The 24,683-nt window shown below is 40.2% G+C and overlaps 1 protein-coding gene across 1 annotated transcript in view; it reads right to left on the bottom strand.

Annotated features, from left to right (window-relative positions):
- The window catches only part of LOC138833021 (ras GTPase-activating-like protein IQGAP2), a 258,468-nt gene that overhangs the window by 5,479 nt on the left and 228,306 nt on the right, over positions 1-24,683 (bottom strand). The window contains exons 31-35 of the mRNA XM_070031378.1: positions 21,072-21,159; positions 18,287-18,496; positions 16,006-16,166; positions 12,799-12,936; positions 11,381-11,489 (exon numbers count right to left, since the gene is read on the bottom strand). Of these exons, the coding sequence (XP_069887479.1) occupies positions 11,381-11,489; positions 12,799-12,936; positions 16,006-16,166; positions 18,287-18,496; positions 21,072-21,159 (706 nt within the window). The remainder of the gene's footprint in view (positions 1-11,380; positions 11,490-12,798; positions 12,937-16,005; positions 16,167-18,286; positions 18,497-21,071; positions 21,160-24,683) is intronic.

Below are 24,683 nucleotides of genomic sequence, written 5' to 3'. Positions count from 1 at the left end.
TGCATCCCCTGGGAATCACGCCTGTGACAGCAAAAGACCTGAAGGCTCAGGACAAGAGAAGCCCAAACCCCACCAGAACCCAACCCATATATTCTAGGCTGGGAATTGGACAACACAGGGTGCCAGCACCTGATAATAGTCGGGAGCTCAGGCTGGTAAGGTGGCTCAGCAGTAGAGTGCTTGTCTTGGGCACCATGAGGCCCTGGATCTGATTCCTCAGCACCACATAAGGAGAAAGGGCCAGAAATGGTGCTGTGGCTCAAATAGTAGGGTGCCAGCCTTGAGCTGAAGAGCTGAGGGACAGCGCCCAAGCACAGAGTTCAAGCCCACAACCTGCCCTCCCTCCCTCCCCCCCAAAAAAATCAGGAGCCCATAGCAGACTCAGTATCTGGGAGAGTGCATCCAGCACATCCGATCTCACCAAGAGCACCTGTAGGAGCAAACCGGAGCAATCTAGGCTGTTCAACCTTTCTAAAGGTGGGAACTGCCAGTGATTTACAGCAGAGAGCTGAGAACCCTATGTGGGTCAGACCAGCAGCTGGAGGTCAGCCCCCAACAGAACCAAGATCAGGTACAGACTCTCTCTACCAGCACAGAAACAGCAACTAAGCAAAGACAGACACCTACTGACCAAAACAAAATTTCACATTAATATAATCCCTGAATCCCCATGCGAAAATCATAGAGAAAAATTACAAGGTTTATCAACACCCAGGACAGCAAGCTATCCCCAAAAGCCAGCAGCCACCCAGGGGAGAGCCCCAGTGGGAGCAAAGCAGGAATGGAAGACAAAAGCTACATCCAAGAGATGGTGGAGGCAATGACTCAAGAAATACAGTGAGAAATAGACCAGAAATTGAAAGAAACATGGTCGAAATATTGAAAGAGATGCAGGATATCAAACAGGAGATGCATGCAAAAATAGAGGCAACACACACCTCACTAAGAGGTGAGATTAGTGCCAAAAATAGAGGCAGTACACACCTCATTAAGAGGTGAGATTAGTACTTTGAGAACCAACATCCAATCCATAAAGGAGTCCATTTCCTCCATGCAAACCACAATGGAAGCCACAGTTAACAGAGTGAATGAAATGGAATGTAGAGTGTCAGATACAGAAGACAGAATACACCAACTGGACTAAAAATGACAGATATGGAAAAATCACTTAAATTATGCCAAAGGGAAATTCAAGAGCAAGCGGATAGTGCCAAGAAATTTAACCTTCATATAATTGGAGTGGATGAAGGTGAGGAATATCAAAGCAACACCTATTCAGCAAGATAATCGGTGAAAATTTTCCCCATCTCAAAAAAGGACATCTTATCTACATAACAGAAGCACATAAAACACCTAACAAGCAAGATCCCAGGAGAAACACTTCTAGACACATTATAGTAAAAATGATAGATCTGAATAATAAGGAAACAATCTTGCATGCAGCAAAAATGAAGAAGGAGTTATACTACAATGGGAAAAAAATAGAATCACTGCATATCTCTCCACACAAACACTGAATGCAAGAAAAGCCTGGGAAAGCACCATACGAGCCCTGAGAGCCAATAACTGCCAACCCAGACTGATAGACCTGGTAAAGCTAGCATTCACATTCGATGGAGAACTGAAAATTTTTAATAGCAAAGAAAAACAATGAATACATAAACATTAAGCCAGCATTACAAAGAATACTAAGAGGGGGAACACAACCTGAAGAAAGCAACCAGAACTGGGACCTGAACCCAGACAGGCATTAATAGAAGTCTAACTGAGCAAGCACAGGAGGAAAGGAAAGAAGAAAAATTTAGGAAAACAGGGAATGACAGGGACAATGCATCTCTCTATACTATCTCTTAATATTAATGGGCTTAATTTGCCAATCAAAAGAAAAAGAACTGCAGATTGGATCAGAAAACATGACCCATCCATCTGTTACCTTCAGGAGACCCACCTCTCAGCCAAACATACAAACAAACTCAGAGTGAAGGGTTGGAAAAGGATCTACCAATCAAATGCCCCCAGTAAGAAAGCAGGTGTAGCAATCCTGATATCTGACAAAATAAACTTTTCATTAAAATCAATACACTACATATTAATACAGGGAACAATCCAAGAGGAGGATATTACCATCATCAACTTATATTCCCCAAACACTGGTACACCCAAATATGTTAACCAAATACTCTCAAACTTACAGAATAAAATAGATCCCAATACAATAATACTAGGAGACTTTAACACCCCACTCTCACCAAAGGACAGGTCTACCAACCAGAGGACTGGCAAAGAAGCTACCGAATTAAGTGAGGCCATACTTCAAGCAGAACTAACTGACATCTACTGAGTATTTCACCCTAAAACAACACAGTACACGTTCTTCTCATCAGCTCATGGAACCTTCTCCAAAATAGACCATATCATAGTTCATGCAAGGAACTTAGCAAATACAAGGGGATGACATAATCCCCTATATCCTATCTGTCCACAGTGGAATCAAGCTAGTTCTCAATAACAAAGCATACCACAGAAATTACTCAAATACATGGAAATTGAACAGCACACTTCTAAGCAATGCCTGGGTATTGGAAAAGATCAAAGAAGAAATTAAAACATTCCTACAACTCAATGATAATGAAAACACATCACAAAGAAACTTGTGGGACACAGCAAAAGCAGTCCTGAGGGGCAAATTTATTGCCCTCAGTGCCCACATCAAGAAAATAGAGACAGACCAAGTAAATAATCTCATGTTGCAATTAAAACAGCTAGAAAAACATGAAAAAATAGAACCTAAAGTTACTAGACGGAGCCAGATAACCAATCTAAGAACGGAGATTAATGAAATAGAGAATTGGAGAATCATAGCCAAAATTAACCAAACAAAAGCTGGTTCTTTGAAAAAATAAACAAAATTGATGGACCATTGGCAAGATTAAAAAAAGAGGGGAAACCCATATTAACAGGATTAGGGATGCCACGGGAAAAATCACAACAGGTATCCAAGATATCCAAACAATTTTAACGGACTACTTTCAAAAGTTATACTCTCTAAAGAAAGAAAACCTGGCTGAAATGGATGCATTTTTAGAGAAATACAAGTTGCCGAAACTGAGCAAAGAAGTAAATCAATTAAATAAGCCAATATCCTACAACGAGATACAGGAAGCAATCATAAATCTTCTAACAAAGAAAAGCCCAGGACCAGATGGATTCACAACAGAATTCTATAAGACCTTTGAGGAAGAACTAATACCCATAACTCCTCAAGCTCTTCAGAGAAACAGAGAAGGAGGGAGCCATCACAAACTCATTCTACGATGCCAATATCACACTCATCCCCAAACCAGGCAAAGACCAAATAAAAAAAGAGAATTACAGGCCAATTTCCTTGATGAACACAGATGCAAAGATCCTTAACAAAATTCTAGCTAACAGAATCTAGAAACACATAAAAAAAATCATACAGTACGACCAGGTAGGCTTCATCCCAGAGATGCAGGGATGGTTTAACATAGGTAAGTCAATAAATGTAATCCAACACATCAACAGAAGGTCAAGAATCACATGATTATCTCCACAGATGCAGAAAAGGCCTTTGCTAAAATTCAACATTCATTCATGCTAAAAGCTCTGGAGAAAATAGGAATAGAAGGAACATTTTTTTAAACTTAAAAGCCATTTACGACAGACCAATAGCCAATATTATACTTAATGGGGAAAAGCTACAACCAATTCTGCTAAAATCAGGAACAAGGCAAGGATGCCCACTGTCTCCACTCCTCTTCAATATAGTCCTGGAACCCTTAGCCAGGGCAATAAGGCAAGAAAAAGACATTAAAGGGATCCGCATAGGGAAAGAAGTTAAACTATCCCTTCACGATCCCAAAAACTCCATCCCCAAACTCTTAGAAATCATAAATCACTCTGGCAAAGTAGCAGGATACAAAATCAACCCACAAAAATCAGTCGCCTTCCTGTGCACGGACAATGTACAAGCAGAGAGGGAAATAAAGGGAGCAACCCCATTCACAATAACCTCTCCCCAAATAAAATATTTAGGAATTAACCTAACCAAAGATGTAAAAGAACTACTTAATGAAAACTATAAAAAGTTAAAGAAAGAAATTACAGAAGACACTAGGATAGGCAGACAATATAGTGAAAATGGCAATACTGCCAAAATTAATACACAAATTCAATGCAATTCCTATTAAAATCCCAATGACATACATCTCTGAAATGCAGAAAACAATCTAAAAATTCATATGGAACAAAAAAAGACCTAGAATAGCCAAAACAATTCTAGGGAATAAAGACAACATGGGAGGGATATCCATGCCGAACTTCAAACTCTACTATAGAGCCATAATAACAAAGACAGCATGGTACTGGTACAAAAACAGACCCGAAGACCAATGGAATAGAATAGAAGATCCAGAAATAAATCCACATGCTTACAGTCAGCTGATATTTGACAAAGGGTGCCAAAGACATACAATGGAAGAAACACACTGGTGCTGGGAGTACTGGACAGCTACATGCAGAAGACTAAAAGTGGACCCCAGCCTATCACCATGCACCAACATCAACTCAAAATGGATTAAAGATCTTAACATTAAACCTGAATCTCTGAAACTACTGCAGGACAGAGTAGGAGAGACACTTGAACTTATAGGTACAGGAAGGAACTTCCTGAACAGAGTCCCAGGGTTACAACAAATTGGAGAGAGACTCGACAAATGGGACTACCTTAAAATAAAAAGTTTCTACACAGCTAAAGCTATCCTAACCAAGCTAGAAAGACAACCAAGTAATTGGGAAAAAATATTTACCAGCAATATAGCAGACAAGGAGTTAATATCCAGTATATATAGGGAACTCAAGAAACTAATCCCTCCCAAACCTAACAAACCAATTACTAAATGGGCAAGGGAACTAAAGAGAGACTTCTCAGATGAAGAGATAAAAATGGCAAATGAGGAAATGTTCACCACCCCTGGTTGTGAAGGAAATGCAAATAAAGACAACCCTGAGATACCACCTTACCCCAGTCAGAATGTCCCACATCCTCAAGTCAGCCAACCACAAATGCTGGAGGGGATGCAGAGAAAGAGGAACCTTATTACACTGCTGGTGGGAATGTACACTTATACAACCACTTTGGAAAGCAGTCTTGAGGGTCCTCAGAAAGCTAAATATTGACCTCCCTTATGACCCAGTCATACTGCTTGTAGGCATCTAAACTGGACAACAGGAACCAGTATACAAGGACACATGCGCCTCCACATTTATTGCAGCACTGTTCACAATAGCCAGGATATGGAAACAACCCAGATGTCCCACCACAGATGAATGGATCCAAAAATTGTGGTATCTATACACAATGGAATATTATGCAGCCATTAGTAATGACAAAATAATGGCATTTGCAAGGAAATGGATGGAGCTAGAAGAAATCATGTTGAGCGAGGTAAGCCAAGAGCAAAGAGACAAATGGCACATAGTCTCCCTGATAAGTGCATGTTAAATCCAAAATGTCTGGTGATATGACAAAATTAACAGGACTTAAGAAACAAAGAACTTCCACTCATCTGGTCGAATCACTACTAAATAACCCTATGCTGCTGATCACATGTATGGTATATATGTGTACACTGGAGGGGAACCAGGAAGATGACACAGAACTAGAAGGAATCAGGGAAAAACATACAACAGCAGGACCATCAGCTGTACAGGACATTGACCAAAATGAACTAAGCAACTTAATGGCAGCAATGGGAGGGAGGGAACAAATGGGAAAGAGGGAACAGCTGATGCTATGCAAAACAAAAGAAATGTAGATACCACCCAATGTGGAAGAAATAACTGTATCACAAAGCTCATAGAACTCATAAATGTTATAGACTGTGATAGACAATTTGCTCCAGGAAAGTTAGAATGTGTTTGTGACTTTAGCTGAGCATCACTATCCCACAATACTGTGAAATTTGGGAAATGATGTAACTACTTAATCAGAATAAAAAATTTGAAAAAAAAAATAAACTACTCAGAAAACCAGAAGTGGCGCTATGGCTCAAGTGGTAGAGCATTAGCCTTGAGCTGAATTGATGAAGGACAGCACCCAGGCCCCAGAGTTCAAGCCCTAAGACTGACAAAAAAAAGAATGGAAGAAAGACAGCCTCTCCAGTAAATGGTGCTGGCAAAATTGGTTAAACATCTGTAGAAAACTTGCACCAGAATCAGCTCCAAATGGATCAAAGACTTCAAAGTAAAAGCAGACACCCTGAAAACATTATAGGAAGGAATAGGAGAAACTCTAGAACACCTTGGCACAGGCCGAAATTTTCTTAATAAAGACCCAGAAACAACAAATCAAAGAAAGGTTGGACAAATGGGATTTCATGAAACTGCAGAGCTTCTGCATGGCAAAGGATATAGCTTGTAAGATCAATAGAAAGCCTATAGATTGGGAGAAGATCCTCACTAACCATACAACGGACAAGGGCCTCGTACCTAAAATGTACTTAGAACTTAAAAGATTAAATCCCCCAAAACAAATTCTCAAAGAAACAACTGCTCGATTAATAAGTGGGCTAAAGACTTAAAGAGGAAATAAGAATGGCCAATAGACACATGAAGAAATGCTCAACTTCTCTAGTCATAAAACAAATGCAAATCAAAACAACATTGAGATTCCACCTCACCCCAGTCAGAATAGCTGTAATAATCAAGAAATCTAATAACAACAGATGCTGGAGGGGATGTGACTAAAAGAGAACCCTACTGCATTGTTGGTGGAATGTAAACTTGTTTTAGAAAGCAGTATGGAGATTCCTCAAAAGACTCCACATAGAGCTCCCCCTATGACCCAGCAATCCCACTTTTGGGCCTTACCCAAATGATCACAAACAAGGCCATACTAAAGCTACCAGCACAACTATGTTTATCGCAGCATTATTCACCATAGCTAAGATATGGAACCAACGTAGATGCCCCTCAGTAGATGAATGGATCAAGAAAATATGTCATATATATATGTGTATATATACATATATATATATATAAATAAATAAATAAAATGGAATTCTATGCCTCCATCAGAAAGAATGACACTGCCCCATTTTCTAGGAAATGGGAAAGATTTGGAACAAATCATATTAAGTAAAGTAAGTCAAGCTCATAGAAACATAGGTGCCATGGTTATCTGCAATAACTAGTATATGTCTAGGACAAGCAGAAAAGGTCAAAAGCTAGGTACATATGACCATATAAGATGATGCTAAGTGAAATGAACCCCAAGATAGTGACACAAGAGGTTTTATCTTTGTTGCTGTTGTTTTTAATGTACTTATAATATACTGTGTGATTATTTTTGTTTCTTTTGTATGTTCTTCCCCCATGGTATAACCCGTTTTCACTGTATTTGATTCCTGTGCGCTGCATCTTTTTTTTTCCTGTATTTTTAATATATATTTTTATTGTAAAGATACTGTACAGAGGGGTTTCAGATACATGAGTGAGGTAATGAGTGAATTTCCTATTGAGCATTGTTACTCCCTCCTTTATATTTCCCCCAACTTCCCTTCTCCAAAGTTATAAAGTTCGTTTTCAACATACCGTCTTATTGTTACAATAGGTTATTCTGTATCCTTATTTCAGCATTTTGTTATTTCCCTTTCCTTCTCCAAATTAGAAAATTGTACACACAAGATACAGGGCACCAGAATCAAATACAGTGACATTAGAGGCACAACTATGCTTATCGCAACATTATTCACCATAGCTAAGATATGGACCGATGCAGATGCTCCTTAGTAGATGAATGGATCAAGAAAATGTGGTGCGCGCGCGCGTGCGCGCGCACACACACACACACACACACACACACACACACACACACACACACACACACACACACACACACACAATGGAATTCTATGCCTCCATCAGAAAGAATGACATCGTCCCATTTGTTAGGAAATGGAAAGACTTGGAAAAAATCACATTAAGTGAAGTAAGCTGGGCCCAAAGAAACATAGGTCCCAAGGTTTCCCTTACCTGCAATAACTAGTATATGTCTAGGACAAGCAGAGAGGTCAAAAGCTATGCTAAGATAATGCTAAGTGAATATAAGATAATGCTAAGTGAAATGAACCCCAAGATAAGGACACAAGGTTTTATCTTTGTTGCTGTTCTTTCCTTCCTTCCTTCCTTCCTTCTTTCTTCTTCCTTTCTCTTTCTTCCTTTCTCTCTTTCATCCTTTCTTTTTCTTTCTTTTCTTTCTCTCTTTCTTCTTTCTCTCTTTCTTCTTTATCTCTTCTTTCTCTCTTCTTTCTTTCTCTCCTTTCTTTCTCTTCTTTCTCTTTCTCTCTCTTTTCTTTCTTTCCTTCCTTTCTTTCTTTCTTTCCTTTCTTTCTTTCCTTCCTTCCTTTCTTTCTTTCTTTCTTTCTTTCTTTCTGTTTGTTGTGGGGCCTGAACTATGGGCCTGGGCACTGTCCCTCACACAGGGCCATTTCTGGCTTTTTCTGGTTATGTGGTGCTGAGGAATCAAACCCAGAGCCTCATACATGCAAGGCAAGCACTCTACTACTAAGCCACGTTCCCAGCCCTGTCTTGTTCTTCTTAATGTACTTAAAATGTATTATGTGATTTTTTTTGTATGTTTTTCCCCTGAATCTTGTATATACATTTTTCTATTTGGGGAGGGGAAGGGAAATAACAAAACGCTGAAACAAAGATACAGGTTGACCCATTATAACAATGAGATATACTATGTTGAAAGTGAACTTTACAATTTTGGGTGGGGAGGGAGGAGTTGTGGAGGTGGGGCAGGAAGGGATGGTAGGGGAAAAACAAAGGAGGGGGTAACAATGCTCCATAGGAAATGTACTCATTACCTTTCTCAAGTAACTGTAACCCCTCTGTATAGTGTCTTTACAATAACCATATATATATTAAAAAAAGAAATATAAGCCTTTGGATCTGGGAGGAGATAAGAAGAGAAAGAGGCAAAATGATCCTATTCTAAGTTCCAATTTGTTAAGACAGTAAAATCATGAGGTCAAAAGAAAACAAAACACTAACATTTACTAATGTTTTCATAATCACAGCACTTTTTAGTTTCTTTTTTCCTGAATGCTCAATTTACTCCCTTACCTCAGTATTCTTATGGAACCCATTGAGGTCCCATTTTCTTTTTTGAGCTTATAAAGACTGCTAGACAGAAAAGCAGGGCTCTGGCTTCCTCCCATGAGGGCAAGTAATTTCAGGGCGCTGAGCCATGGGCTGAACTGGCTGGCAGTGTGGCCAGATCTTACATCACGACTGAGGGCTCAGCCAGATAGTTCACACAGACACAACAGAGGACCTGGGGGCTTTTTCACAGATGTCTTGAGACCCAAGCAAATAGCTATTGTGTAAAAAGCATTATATAAGAAGGAAAAACTCAGCAGGGCGCTGATGGCTCATGAGTGTAATCCCAGGCTGAGATCTGAGGACTGCAGTTCAAAGCCAGGCTGAGGGGCTGGGAAGGTGGTTCAGTGGTTGAGTGTTTGCCTTGCATGCATGAGGCCCTGGGTTTGATTCCTCAGCATCACATAAGCAGAAAAAGCCCAAGTGGTCCTGTGGCTCAAGTGGTAGAGCGCTAGCCTTGAGCTGAAGAGCTGAGGGACAGTGCCCCCCATGACTGACCAAAAAAAAAAAAAAGAAAGAAAGAAAAAAAAGAAAAAGACAGCCTGAGCAGGAAAGTGTGTGAGACACTCATCTCCAATTAACCCCCAGAAAACTGGAAGTGGAGCTGTGGCTCAAAGTAGTAGAGCACTAGCCTTAGCAAAAGAGCTCATGGAGAGCGCCCGAGACCTGAGTTGAAGACCCATGACAGATTGAGAAAAAAAAAAAAGGACAAGCTCTGTTATTTCCAATCTTGTTGTAGAGGTGAAGGGTGGATAAACATTTTAGTGCACACCCTACCTCAATCTTTCTTTTTTTTCTTGACTTGGAAGTCTTTTATTCAAATATGATTGGTTTCAATGTGTATTTGAAACAAAAAAAAATAGGGATAATTTACATTATCCATTTTTCTTTTTTCTTTTTTTTTGGTCGGTCATGAGGCCTGAATTCTGGTATTACTGGCGTGAGCCTGTGTTTTAGATAATGTCTTCCACTCTTGTCATTTTTAACAAATAGATTTAAGAGATGGATGCAAATACTAGGTGTCAGTGGCTCATACCTATAATCCTAGCTACTCAGAAGGCTGAGGTCTGAGGATTGTGGTTTGAAACCAGCCTGGGCTCAAGAGTCTGTAAGACTCTTGCTGTGGCTTAGTGGTAGAATGTTAGCCTTGAGTAAAAAACTCAGGGACAGTGCCTAGGCTCTGAGTTCCAGCCCCAGTACAGGTATGCATGTGCAAACATTCTCTCTGTCTCTGTCTCTGTCTCTCTCTCTCTCTCACACACACACACATACACACACACATGTAGGAGAGAGAAAAAAAGGAAAAACAGATTCAAGAAAATTCCAGCCAGGCACCGGTGGCTCACACCTGTAATCCTAGCTACTCAGGAGACTGAGATATGAGGATCACAGTTCAAAGCCAGCCTGGGCAGGAAACTCCGTGAGACTCTTATCTCCAATAAACCATTAGAAAACTGGAAGTGGTGCTGTGGCTCAAGCGACAGAGTGTTCGCCTTGAGCTGAAGAGCACAGGGAAAATGCCCAGACCCAGAGTTTAAGCCCCACGACTGACAAAAAAAAAAAAAAAAGGAAAAAAAGAAAAAAAAAGAAAATTCCATGTTGGTATATATATATTGTCTTAGAGAAGGAAATGCAAATTTCCACCAAATACTATTTTCTAGTCTTTATTTTATGTCTTTTTGGGCACTATTAAATCCCTTTTGTTTAAACCCCAAATAGAAACATGGCTTAGAAAAACTTACTACTATGGTTTACCTTCTAAGTACATCTTAAGTTCCAACAACTTGAAAAAAACTCACAGCTTTTAAAATACCTCTGACACTTAAAATGAACGTGTAAGCCACTGTTGCCTAACTCCATCTGTAATTTTAGTTATTCAGGAGGCGAGATCTGAGAATTGTAGTTTGAAGCCAACCTAGGCAGTAAAGTGGATGAGACTTTTATCTCCAATTAAACACCAAAAGCTAGAAGTGGAGTTTAGCTCAAGGGGTAGAGTGGCAAAACTAAAAGGACAGCACCCAGGCTCTGAGTACAAGCCCTTGTATTGGCACAACCAAACCAAACCAAACCAAAAACACACTGGCAAATAAGGCTTATATCAGTGGTCTGCTAAATATTACTGTTGCCATGACTGGTGGGTGCTATCATACCATTCATGTAAAACATACCCGTCTGTAGCAATCCCACTCACCTGAATATTGAGTTGTACTTTTTCCATCTCTACACCGAGGACTTTAGATCTGACGTCAAAGATGCCCACATCTTCGGTAGCCATGATATCAAATGTAATATTCTTAAACCTAGTACAGAAAGGAACAGTCACAAAGGTAGAATTACATACATACTCGGATATAAGCTCATAGAATGAAATACACTCATAGAATGCCAGCTTAACATGTGAACAGCCTGTTGGAAAAATCCTAAGGAAGACACTAAACAGTGACACCATTTTTCTACTCTGTTCTCCCAAAACCAGCCTGCCCTCAGGCCTGGCTTCAATACCACTAAGCCTAGGAACCCTCCTCGTTGAGGGGTGCAGCTCTCACAGTGCTGAATAGGGGCTTTTCACAGAGGGAATAAACAGTGTGGCCTTTGCTATTAAGAGAATCAAATATACTTGGAAACAGGATGGTCATAGAACATGAGAGCTAAATATTGAACTAGGCTGCTATCAGGCCATCCCCTAATCTTGTACATGGTAACTTTTTTAATTTTTGTTTTTGGTGCCAGTCCTACGGCTTGAACTCAGGATCTAAGCCTTGTCCCTGAGCTTTTTTGCTCAAGGGTACCATTCTACCACTTGGGCCACAGCTCTACTTCTGGCTTTCTTCTTCTTCTTCTTCTTCTTTTGGTGCTTAATTGGAGATAAAGAGTCTCATGAACTTTTGCCCAGGCTGGTTTTGAAGTGAGATCCTCAGACCTCAGCTTCCTGAGGAGCTAGGATTGTAGGCATGAGTCACCAGAGCCTGGCTTGTACATGGTATCTTTTATAGAAACTTCTAAAAAGGAAGAAGCTCTTTCTCTAAGCCTGTAGTTAGGAGGTTTCTTGGCCTCAGCAGCTTTGAAGCCAGGACCAAGGGCAGATGGGAATTAGTCAGGAGGCCAATGCAATGAGCTGACTTCTGAGACTAGGACCCAGAGTCCAAGCCCATGATCCCTTGCAGGGGAGCAGTAGCTGGTGCCTGATGGTGCTGTGGGGAAGGTTTGGTCCCCTCCTCCAGTTTGGATTCACATTCACTGTTGGGAGTTGGCTGGGCCCCAGGGCTTAGCAGCCTGTGACTTTGGAATTAGAAAAGTCTGCTTCGCAACTGAAGATAACTCATTTAACATGGCCAAAAGACAGCCTTTCATTCTCCCTGCTATGACTCAGCTTGTTCCCTGGGTACACACACAGTGGATGAACCACCAGAAAGAAACATAGAACCTCTTGATCCATATTTCACACAACCAGACAGTATGGCTGCTGAGAGCCTAAGGGAAGACTAGTGACAACAGTTCATGGATTCCTCCCTGGCCTCTGTAACCAAGGGGATCTCTCTCTCAAAGGCAAGGGGCCCGGAGGAATGCTGAGGCAGACCGTGTGCGTGTGGATGTGTATGCTTCACTTACTGGTTTGTCAGAAGATCATCTATCTCCAGCAGGACGCCTTTCTCCTGCAGCTTGGCGGCGGTGTATCTCACTGGCTTGGCTCTCTTTGTGCCTTTGGGCTCTGCCTTTACATCTAGTTTAATTGATCTCCGAGAATTCCTGACAAAATAAGAGTACATCCATCACCTGTTACTATGCTGCTTCTGAGAGCGCAATAGCCACACCTAGAGTGATGCATTTTTGCCACGCTTGGTCCCCTTGTGATGAACCTGTACTGTTTCATTTTGTGACAAAAGGTAAGGATTTTACTCACTGCAGTAACTATTTGGGGAGAGGATTTCCCAAGTGACTGAGATTTGTGTTACAGACTAATTAAACAAAAAAAAATTTTTTTTTTTTTTTTTTACCAATACTGAGGCTTGAACATTCCTGCTTAGATTTATCACTCAAGGCTTGCACTCTACCAATTGAACAACACCTCCTGTCTAGCATTTTGCTGGTTAATTGGATAACAGTCACTGGATTTATGTGCCCAGACTGGCTTCAAAATGGTTTGCACCACTGAAACAGACAGACTAATAATTTTAATAAAACTCATATTCTGAGCCACACACCAGAGGTGCATGCCTATAATTCTAGCTATTGAAGAGGCTGAAGATCTGAGGATTGCAGTATGAAGCCAGCCCAGGCAGGAATGTTCATGTATCTATCAGCTCCAATTTAGCAACAAAAAAGTCAGAAGTGGAGCTGTGGCTCAAGTGATAAGAGTGGTAGCCTTGAGCAAAAAACAGCTTAGGGACAACACTTAGGCTCTGAGTTCAAGCCCCAGGACTGGTGCACGCGCACGCGCATACCCCTCCCCCCCCCCCCCCCCCCAGTAACAAAACCATACACTCTGTATTCTCAGTCATGTGGTACTAAGTAACTATATTTGAAGTCATTTTGTAAGCAGTTTTGGAGAAATTACATAAACTTTACATTCCTGAGAGAAGGTAGTTTTACTAGGACTGTGTAACTTATTTAACAAACACCATGTGGCTGGCTCTATTCTAGGCATTTGTTGCATTTATAAAATTAGCATTTCCATCATACTCTGAAATTAACAAATTTCTTGGCCACAAATTAATTCATTTAGCTTTCATAACAATGCTTGTAGAGGCTGGTATTTTGTGTGTGTGTGTGTTTATACTGGTACTGAGGCTTGAACTTAGGACTTTGCATTCTCATTTTTTGCTGAAGGCTGGTACACTACCACTTGAGTCATACCTCTGGTGCATTATTTTTGCTGGTTAACTGAAGTCTCTTGGACTTTTCTATTGGGGTGAGCTTCAAACCACAGTCCTTAGATGTCAGGCCCCTGGGTAGCTAGGATGATGGGTGCAACAACTGGCTAGGAACTATTCCCTCCCTTCCCCCCACCTTCCTTTTCTTTCCTTTCCTACTTTCATTCCTCCCTCCTGCCCTCCCTCCCCTTCCTTCCTTCCCTCCCTCCCCTCCCTTCCTTCCCTTCCTTCCTTCCCTCCCTCCCTCCTTCCTTCCTTCCTTCCTTCCTTCCTTCCTTCCTTCCTTCCTTCCTTCCTTCCTTCCTTCCTTCCTTCCTTCCTGTCCCTTTCTTTTTCTCTCCTCTCTCTTTCTTTCTATCTCTGTGATAGTACTAGGATTTGAACTGAGAACCTAATGCTCTTGCTTGGCTTTTTACTCAAGAATGGCTTTACCATTTGAGCCACAGCTACACTTGCAGGTTTTTTGCTGAGTAATTGGAGATAAGAGTCTTGCAGTTTTTTTTTTTCTGCCTGGGTTGGCTTTGAACTGTGATCCTCAGATATCAGCCTGAGTAACTAGGGTTATAGGCTAGAACCCAGCACTAAGCTAGAAAGTGGTACTTCTAATCCCATTTTAAGATGAAAACAATTGAGGTTCTGAACACGTTCAAGATCACGTAAGAGGATCAGAAAGCATATACATACTGCCTGACTGTAGAGTTTGTACAAAATGCCCCAAGTCTCTTCAATTTTGGAAAGCACATTGCTCTCAATGATTTCTATTGAAAATCAGCTAAAATATCCATTTTCCCAGTTTAAATATGCATACAAAGCTTGCATGCAAGTGAATGCAAGTTCACAATGAGTGGTGTACAAATCAATGAGGTTTACATTTGGTTATGCGCCTCTATCAGATCTGTGACTAATGCAATTGATTTTTCCATACTGAATCATTTCCTACTGCCAACTTAGTGAGTAGGATTATATGAAAATATTGTATTACATAGTTAAGAGGGTAATTAAAATTTCATTAGCATCGATCCTTGTCTGGTGACAAGAATAAGTATGAGCAGAGGTTCTTCATTCAAAGTCACCATATTGTGTATAAAACTATAAAATATATAAGCTCATTTATAACAGCTAGTAGCCAAAATTCTACCTGTGTCTATAATAACATTTTAAAACTTCAAAGCAATTTTAAATCCTTTAGTTGTTCTGTGAAATTAGCAAATATCTGGCATTATCTAACATTTCATAAACAAGACTAGAATCTATCTATCACCTATCTATCTATCTATCTATCTATCTATCTATCTATCTATCTATCTATCTATCTATCTATCTATCTATCTATCTATCTATCTATCTACCTAGCTAGCTAACTATATAAAATAAATGGTATTTTAAACCATCTTCAATTATACAAGGCAAGATAATAATTTGTGTTTTCTTTTGTAGCTTTTTTTTCTTTTTTTTTCCCCAGGGCTGAGGACCGAACCCAGGGCCTTGCGCGCACCGGACGGGTGCCCTTCCGCTGGGCTAAACCCCCAGCCCCTAATTTGTGTTTTCTTAAATGTTACTTTTTTTTTCTAGTTCTGGAGCTTGAACTCAGGGCCTGGGCTCTGTCCCTGAGCTTCAGCACCACTTCAAGCTTTTTCTGTTTATGTGGTACTGAAACCCAGGGCTTCATGCATGCAAGGCAAGCACTCTACCACTAAGCTACATTCCCAGACCTAAATGTTACTGTTATTTGCTGAAAATTGTAATGACAATAGGGAAGTAAAAAGTTGCTAAATTCATTTCTGACTTCTTAGCTCACAATGGCTAATAACAAAATTGAGACTCTAGGTTTTGGCTGTACAAGAGAGTAAAAGGTTTGTATCCCTACCCAACCAACCCACCCACACAGCAGAATTCCCACACGAGCCAGGACGTTACAGATGAACATGACCTCCTTTTCACTTACTTCCTTTTCAGGTTATCTAAACAAGTCTTTATGTAGGTGTCATAATAATTAATCTGTTCCTCATAAAATGTTGCCTTCTCATTAAGTGCATTCAGAGTCTGCTGAAGTTTTGCCAATTCAGCCTTCCGAAGCGTGCGATGGATTCTTTGATTTCGAATATCCTAAAACAATAAGTAGCAGCTATAATAACAGGTGTAGGTAAAATTTTGCTTTATGAGATCAATTTAGGACAATAAAGAAAGTATTAATCTTCCATTGTTGTGACTTTTAGCTTAAAGTATCATATTATAAAACATCTTAATATACATATATACACATATATATGTGTATATACATATATATAAATTACTTGTCTTTTTTTTATAGTCACTGAAACTTGCTAAGGTTTATTTTTCTGTTGATGGACAAAGAAAAGCAAATTAAGAATAACCAAACAGTTTAAGGAAAAGCCAGGTTTTAGGACACAAAGAAGATCTTAGCAGGACACATGTGATTTCTTCAGACTATTTTGAATTGAAAAAGATTAATGCATACTTGCTTATTTCTCCTTCACAATAATGACACACTTTTATCTGGTACATAGTTCTTGAGATCTGAAAAACCAACAGCTGGGCTCTCAAGATTGAAAGCTATAGCACTGACAGTTTTCATAGCCCTCCATTTCTCTGTTTTCCACATCTGTGAGTTTTCTCAAATGTGGACTGAAAGTATTCAGGGAAAAAAGAAGCTATCTGTAGAACACGTATAGATTTTTGTTACTATTCTCTAAACAGTAAGGTAGGCACGTAGTAACACAGTATTTACATTGTGTTTGGTATGATAACTAATGTAGAGATGAGGCATATGAGAAAGTTGGGCATGGTGGCAGACACTTGTGATCTCAGCCACTTAGAAGATGAAGGCAGGAGGATCCTTTGAGCAGAGGTTTAAGACCAGCCTGGGAAAACAAACAAAAAAACCTTCTGGGGGGGATGTGTGTAGACTATGTGCAAATTCTGTGCTATTTCATATAAGGGGCTTGAGCAGCCACAGTGTGTGGGTAATCAGCAGGAAGTCTTAGAACTAATCCCCAGCAGATACCCAGAGATGACTGTACTTGGTTTGAAATAGAATTCCTAGAACATAGCTTCTAAACATTCTAACCTCGTGCTAAATTTAAACTTACAGATACTTTTTTCTTTTCTTTTCTTTTTCTTGGTAATTCTGTTCAGTAAGTTATGAAGACGTAAAATGGTTTCTGTTTAATATTATTTATTCCTTCGTAAAAAATTAACTCCCCTTCCCCATGAATTCAAAGAGTCAACCCTGTCCTTTCATAAGTAAAAATTCTTCATCGAATATTTTGGGGGCTGTTTTATGCTAACATTTGCTTTTGTCCTTAAAGTAAAAGCATTGATTTCTCTGCACAATATTCCCAAAGAGAAACAGTTTCCATCTTCCAAGACACAGAAGAAACCAAAAAGCCAATAATGCTATTTCCCTTGCATTATTCAGGATAGGAGGTATCTGCTTACTGCCAGAATTGGACATAATTTTCCAATGAAGATTTTTACTGAATTATTCTCCCGGGGGGCAAAAAAACTCTTCTTTTGTTTTTTGTTTTTGCTTTGTTCCTGGGATCCTTCAACTTCCTCTAGCCTCTAGGCCTATATAAATGTGTAGGTTTAGATCAAAAGAATAAAGTGCGCTTCTCATCCCAACATATCATTCTTCCTTATCCTTGACAAACACATTCTCAGCCGCTTCCTGCAGCCTTTCCTTGCATGGAATCCACATCCTTTTTCTTGGGAAATTTCTCAAGTGTTCAAACATGAGATGAGAAAACAGAAATAAAACCTTTCAGTATGAGCTGCATTTAGGACAAACTGATGAGAAACAGATTCAGGGTAGTGGTGGGAGTCACCATCTCAATGGCAGGTCTGAAGAGCAATTAAGCTAGGAGAAAACTCCCTAGTTGTCACTGAAAACAAAAACTAAAACCAAAAATAAAAACTGAATAGATCTAGCTTAAGGGTTTAGCCCTAGCTGGTCGCCTACATTTCCTTTGTGAGCATTTATTCATGGTGTTTTCAACTCTTCTATTGATTTGGGGACATTGTGTTTATTCCTTGTAAAATTCATCAACTCACTCTGAAACCTTAAAAAAACATCTGTAATGTCAAAGCAGGAACCATAGACAACCCTGTCTGAACTCCTCAAGTCCCCTTACAGGGTGCCCTGCATGTGACCGCTGACCAGCAAAGGTCTACTGGGTGAAGAAGAAGGAAGACAGTTTGAAAACCTTGGCAATCTCGTTGAGAAGGTCTTGGTATTTGTCTTTGGATGATACGTGTCCAGTCTGCTCCAGTGTGCGAAGACTCCTCTGGATTTTCCTCTTCTTCTGCTCAAGAGGCAGATGACCTTCTTCAATTATTGGTTGCTCGTGAGTCAACCCAGGAGTCCTGGAATCCAAAATCGCACGGCTCACCATGTCTTTGGAGTGTTCTTCTTCCTGCAGAAAAGAGCATATCCAGATGTTGAATATTTTCCCTCTCTTATCCTCTACACTCAGATCGAGGACTTAACACATATAGAGCAAGTTAATGTCATAGGGAAAGAAGTCCTCCAGCTCAAGTCCAAAGAGTAGTGCCAGAATTGTGTTTCATGGTTCTGGAGTCAGCCTTCAGGAGGAATAACCTCCTTTTGTTGAATACCACAGCAATGATGACAGACCTCATTAGGGAAAAATCCTAAGCTACTTTATTACCAAGGTGACAAATCGCCTTGACAATGGACATATTTTCATTAGTAATGGTTTCTTTGCAATTCCTTGGATTTATATCAAAGCCTGGATATCCCAATGGAGAAAATAAAAACTGGATTATTTACTAAGATGTGGCTATGAGAAGCCTGAGTGTCTAGAACCCAGCACATCAGCTCTACCGACGGAGAAACACAAGTGAGTCCAACAGTGAGGCAGGCAGAGCGCTCCATTCTCACACGGAATCACCCTAAAACTAGCCACTGTAAGAAACTAGTAGGTTTCTTTAAACAAAAGCAATCAGGATCTTCTGGCGCAGAGGATCAGGATATTCTACCACTTAAGCCGCCTCATACCGCTGCATGTCAGCTTGTTTTGTTTTTGAGATAGAATCTTGCTAACTTTGCCCAAGCTGGTCTTGAACTTGTTACCCTCCTGCTTGTACCAGTTGGGGATTACAGATGTGAAGCAACATGCTCAGCTTAAGGACACAATTGTTAATAGTTAGATACAGTAATGGTAGACACAGGACCCTGTGGATAGGGTCAGTGACTAACAGGTCAGTAGTAAACAACTATTGTAGAAGCAGAAGCTAACATTAGCATTTAATGTGTACCCAATACTATTGTACACTTTTAATTATATTTTCACTCATTTAATTCTGTGTGTGAATTAAGAATTATTTTTTATTTCCAGCTTACAGTTGAAAAACCTAAGGTACAGATATATTTCTAAGTGCCAGAGCCACAAGCTAGGAGACACAGAGATTACTCAAGTTCCCACATACCTGTGCTCATCATCACACAGTCATAATACAGTGGCAAAAAATGGGAACATTAAGACTAAAGTCTCTAATACTAAATAGGTATATACCACTCTTAATAATTCAAAAGAATTCACATTAACAAACATCAGACAATCTGAAGTTCTGCTTTATATTTTTATATTAAAACCTTAGACAAGATGATTTCCTGGTAACCTATTCAATTAAGAAAGAATAATTTAGGAAACTTAAGTGAAGTTCTGTTAAGAAGCAATTAATTATATAATTTCTGGAACTTTTGTTCAGGGAACAACAATTACTTGTATTAAAATAATAGTGACATTAATTTGTTTTAGCATGGACTGGATAATGATACACTTAAAAAGATATAAGTAATCCAGTGCTGGTGCTCATTCCTGTAATCCTAGCTGAGATTAGGAGGCTGAGATCTGAGGATTGTGGTTTGAAGCCAACCCAAGCAGTAAAATCTGTGAGACTCTTATCTCCAATTAATCACCAAAAAGGCCAGTGAAGATGTGGCTCAACTGGTAGAGAGCTAGGCTTAAACCAAAGAAAGTCAGACATAGTGCCCAGGCCCTGAGTTCAAGCCCCAAGACACACACACACACACACACACACACACACACACACACACACACACACACACACACACACACACACACACACACACACACACACACACACACACACACACACACACACACACACACACACACACATAAGTAAAAACATTAAAGAAAGACTGTCATGAAACTTTTCTTATATCAACATACTGGTAGTCAGACTAATAGACTCAGATATTTACTTCTGAAGCATTTGGTAAATAGTTTTAATGTGTTTATTCAAAATAGCAAATAGATAAAATAGAGAAAGTTTTTTTTTGACATTCTGTCAACTAATAGTATCTCTCAATGGACTTATCCAGCCATACATGGTACACTGAAGCTTATCACGAATGTTCTGAAGTTTTGAGAGACTCAAAACTATCTTTGGATTATAGAAAAATCACAGATAGCCACATGGTTTTACATATAGTTGAAACTAATAGTTTACAGTAAGAGATATAATTCCTTTTTGATGCTGTGGCTAATGCCTGCAATCCAGCTACTAGGGAAATGGAGAACTGGAGGATCACAGTTCCAGGCCAACCTGAGGAAAAAATTATAGTGAGACTTCTCTCAATCAATAAGTGACACTATATCACAATCAATAAACTGGGTATGGTGGTACAAATCCATCATTTCAGCTATTAGGGAGGTGGGGTAGGAAGATCTTGGTCTGTGGCCAACCCTGGACAAAAATTAAACTATATCTGACAAATCACTAATTCAAGAAAGGACTAGGGTGTAGATCAAGTGGTTGAGCACCTGCCTACCAACTGTAGGCCCTGAGTTCAAATTCTAGTACCACCAAAAATTGTTGCATGTCTTTACTTCCTGACCAAACTAGAAAAGTGCCTCCCAGATAATAAATATTTCTCACAAACACTGATTAATAAACATACCTGTTCATTATACTTATTATTTTATAAAGACAAATTACCTGTTCTTCAGTTGCTGGTGTCTCTAAGATTTCAGTTAATGAGGATCCTGGCTGGTTCCGAATCACATCAATGATCATCTTTTTGGTCCTTACAAAGGAGAAAAAGGAGAGAGAGAGACTTTCAGACAGCTGACTTGATGCAAAAAAAAAAAATGATTTCTCTTATGTGAATGCACAAAAGGATGCTTCAAATCAAAGATTCTTACAGGTGTGTTTGAAGGCTCCTGAGCATTTGTATTTGTCCACCAGAGTCTGGGCTTTATAATCTTGATGTTGTAAGACTATTCTGTTAGCAGCATGAGCACAAATACGCTATAGATTCCTTATCTAAATACTTTTTTTGTTCTTTTTGGAGCAAGATTTTTGTTGTTGTTGTTGTTCCTGGGGCTTGAACTTGGTCTGGGAGCTGCCTTTGAGCTTTTGCTCAAGACTAGTGCTTTAAGATTGAAACCAAATCTTCACTTCCAGCTTTTTGGTAGTTAATTGAAGATCAGGGTATCTTATCACAGACTTTCTTTTCTCACAGTGCTGCTTTTAAGCTAAGATCCTGAGATTCTCAGATTACTGAGTAGCTAGGGTTACAGGTGTGAGCCACAGGTGCCCAGAAACTACTTTTTGATAGGCAGCTGAGATGTCTTACTATGGAAGAGACCAGGATGGTAGCTACTATCCTTTACTCCTGACTTCAGTAGCATGTAAACTTCAGTCTGTCACTGCATCCAAAGCTTTAGGAATCACATTAATGGTGTCCTCTATTTTCACAAAGTTATGGAACAATGTGAAGACTAGTGGTCACAGAAGCCCAGAATGGCTGTAGAGGCTTGGGCTGCTGGCCGACCCCAGCAGTCAGGAGGCTGAGTGTTCAAGGACCTGAGGAACAAGGAGACAGGGCTGGCTCTTTGGTTTCCTGTGGAAGGGAACAAAGTTCAGATGTGGAAATCCTACCGAGGTGCTAAAACCACACATTCTTTCATATGTGTATATGTGCTCTTGTTGCCAATTGGCCAGATGTCTCTAATTAGGGATCAGGCTATGCAATTATGTAAGAAAGGATTTTATTGGAAGTGTGTCTTCAAGAAAGAATGTAGAAAGATTTTAACATAAAGGGTAAATAGGAGCTGGGTGGCTCATGGATATAATAATCCTAATTACTCAGGAGGCTGCAATCAGAGGACTGTGGTTCAAAGCCAGCCTGGGCAAGGAAGTCTATAAGACTCATCTCTAATTAACCATCAAAAAGCCAGAAGTGGAACTGTAGTAAGTGGTAGTGCAGTAGCCTTGAATGACGAAACCGAAGGCAGTGCCCAGGCCTTGAGTTCAAGCCCCAGTTCCAGCATCATAAAACTCCCTAACCACTCGCCCGACCCTAATGCCAACAAAGCAAAACCAACCAAGCAACAACAACAGAAAAAGGTGAATGGAAAAGTTTGCACACACACACATAGAATAGTAATTACACTGGAAAAAATACCCTTCCTTCAAAAGAAGGAAACATGACTTTAAAATCTGTCTGACCCCAGGAACACTGTGGGGAGAGAAGACCTGAAAATTGCCGTAAACTGCAAGCAGGTTAGGTGTGAAGTTTCATTTTTATTGTAGCCCTGGTACTGTTTTGGTTCTGCTAGAGAAGAGAATTCTTAAACAGCAGCAGGAAATGTTCACACAACATGAAACTAGAAATAAAAATACATGTTTTCATGGTTGAAGCATAAAAGCAGAAGTTCCCGAATGGTCCTCAAAGTTATTTTGAATATAAACTTTCTGAAGCTGGGATCGAATCCAGGAAGTTATCTATAAACATTTTTTTTCCTTCTCATTTTCTGTTTCTTCCAAGTCTGCATGAGAAGCCTGATCACATTGCAACTTCCGTTTCTCCCTTCTCTGGGGTCTCAGAGAGCCATTTCCTCTGGCACTATGACCCTTCACTGACTGGGGATTTTCAGGCTGTCTGGGAATGCACAACTAAAGACTCTAGGGAGTCAAAGGTGAGCACATAGCTAATTATAGCCATGTGGGAGCAGGCACGGTTTCTGAGGTGGCCATAGCTTGGAAGGCCTGCTGTCCCTTCCTCTGTCTACATCTCCATCTTCATCAAAAGGAATGAGACAGAAACATTGAGTTAAAAATACAAGCTTTGTATGACTTTAAGAATTATTTGTTCAAGAGCTGCTGAAGGACAAACTGCTCATATGACCGTGTATCCTCTTTGAATTCTGTTACATCAGGCCTGTGGAATCCATTGCTCAAGTTCTACCCTTGACATTCTGTGTCCAAATAACCATCCAGGATAGGGAATTCAGCTCCCTCTCCCCACAGTGGACTGTGGGTCAGACAGATGTAAGGCCACATCTGGGCTACTATTGTGTATTAGCCAGGTAAGCCTGTGCAAATTATATAATTCTTCTAAGTATTTTTTAAAATCAGTCATAAAATGGAAACCTCTTAAGAGAATTGATGGAGGACTGAATACAAAGATGCAAAGCCTATTCTTGCCAGTTCTGACACATGGTAAGCATTCCAATGGTCAAGTAAGTTGTGTTGCTCAAGATGGCATGGGTGGCAGCCAAGTCCTTGAGAATGCTTGGTCCCATAGGGATGTGCTATGTGTACTGGAGCTTGAAGATTTAGTTGGGACTAAAGAATTTACAGTATCTTATTAATAAATTTTTATACTGGCCATCTGTTGATAGAAACTATTTTTTTTTTTTGGTTGGTTGTGGGGTCTGGACTCTGGGCCTGGTGCTGGCCCTCAGCTCTTCAGCTCAAGGCTAGCGCTCTACCATTTGAGCCATAGTGCCACTTCCAGCTTTTTCTGTGTATGTGGCTGAGGAATCGAACCCAGGGCCTCAGGCATGCAAGGCAAGCGCTCTACCACTGAGCCACCTTCCCAGCCCAATAGAAACTATTTTTAATAAATTGAGTTAAATAAAATATATGAAGAGATGGGCTGGGAAGGTGGCTCAGTGGTAGAGCGCTTGCCTAGCATGCCTGAGGCCCTGGGTTCGATTCCTCAGCACCACATAAGCAAGAAAAAAAGGCAGAAGTGGAGCTGTGGCTCAAGTGGTAGAGTGCTAGCCTTGAGCTGAAGAGCTGAGGGACAGCGCCCAGGCCCAGAGTTCAGGCCCCACGACTGGACCCCCCCCCCCCCAAAATAAATAAAATATATGAAGAAAAACAATCTTAACTCAATGTCAACTAAAAATAAGTGACTTATGAGCTGGGCACCGGTGGTTCACACCTATAGTGTTAGCTACTTAGGAGGCTGAGATCTGAGGATCATGCTTCAAAGCCAGCCTGGGAGCAAGTGCGCATGAGACTCGTATCTCCAATTAAGCACAAAAAGGCTGGAGGTGGAACGGTAACTCATATGTTTGAATGTTAGCCTTGAGCAATCTAAGCCCCGAATTCAAGCTCCAGCACTGGCACACACATTCATGCAGTTACACAAACACACACATGCATGCTAAAGAAATAAGTATGAAGTAATGGACATATTAATTCTCCTGACCAGATCACTAGACATTGTACACATGTATCAAAATGCTGAACTGTACTCTCTATGTACAAGTACTATGTGTCAATTTAAAATTTCATAAAATAAAATTTCCAGCT

The sequence above is a fragment of the Dipodomys merriami genome, unplaced genomic scaffold (genome assembly GCF_024711535.1).
Source record: "Dipodomys merriami isolate MVZ:Mamm:240054 unplaced genomic scaffold, mDipMer1.0.p SCAF_20, whole genome shotgun sequence".
Lineage (NCBI taxonomy): Eukaryota > Metazoa > Chordata > Mammalia > Rodentia > Heteromyidae > Dipodomys > Dipodomys merriami.
The sequence above is the reverse complement of the archived record's forward strand: the minus strand, read 5'-3'. Positions and strand labels throughout refer to the sequence as shown.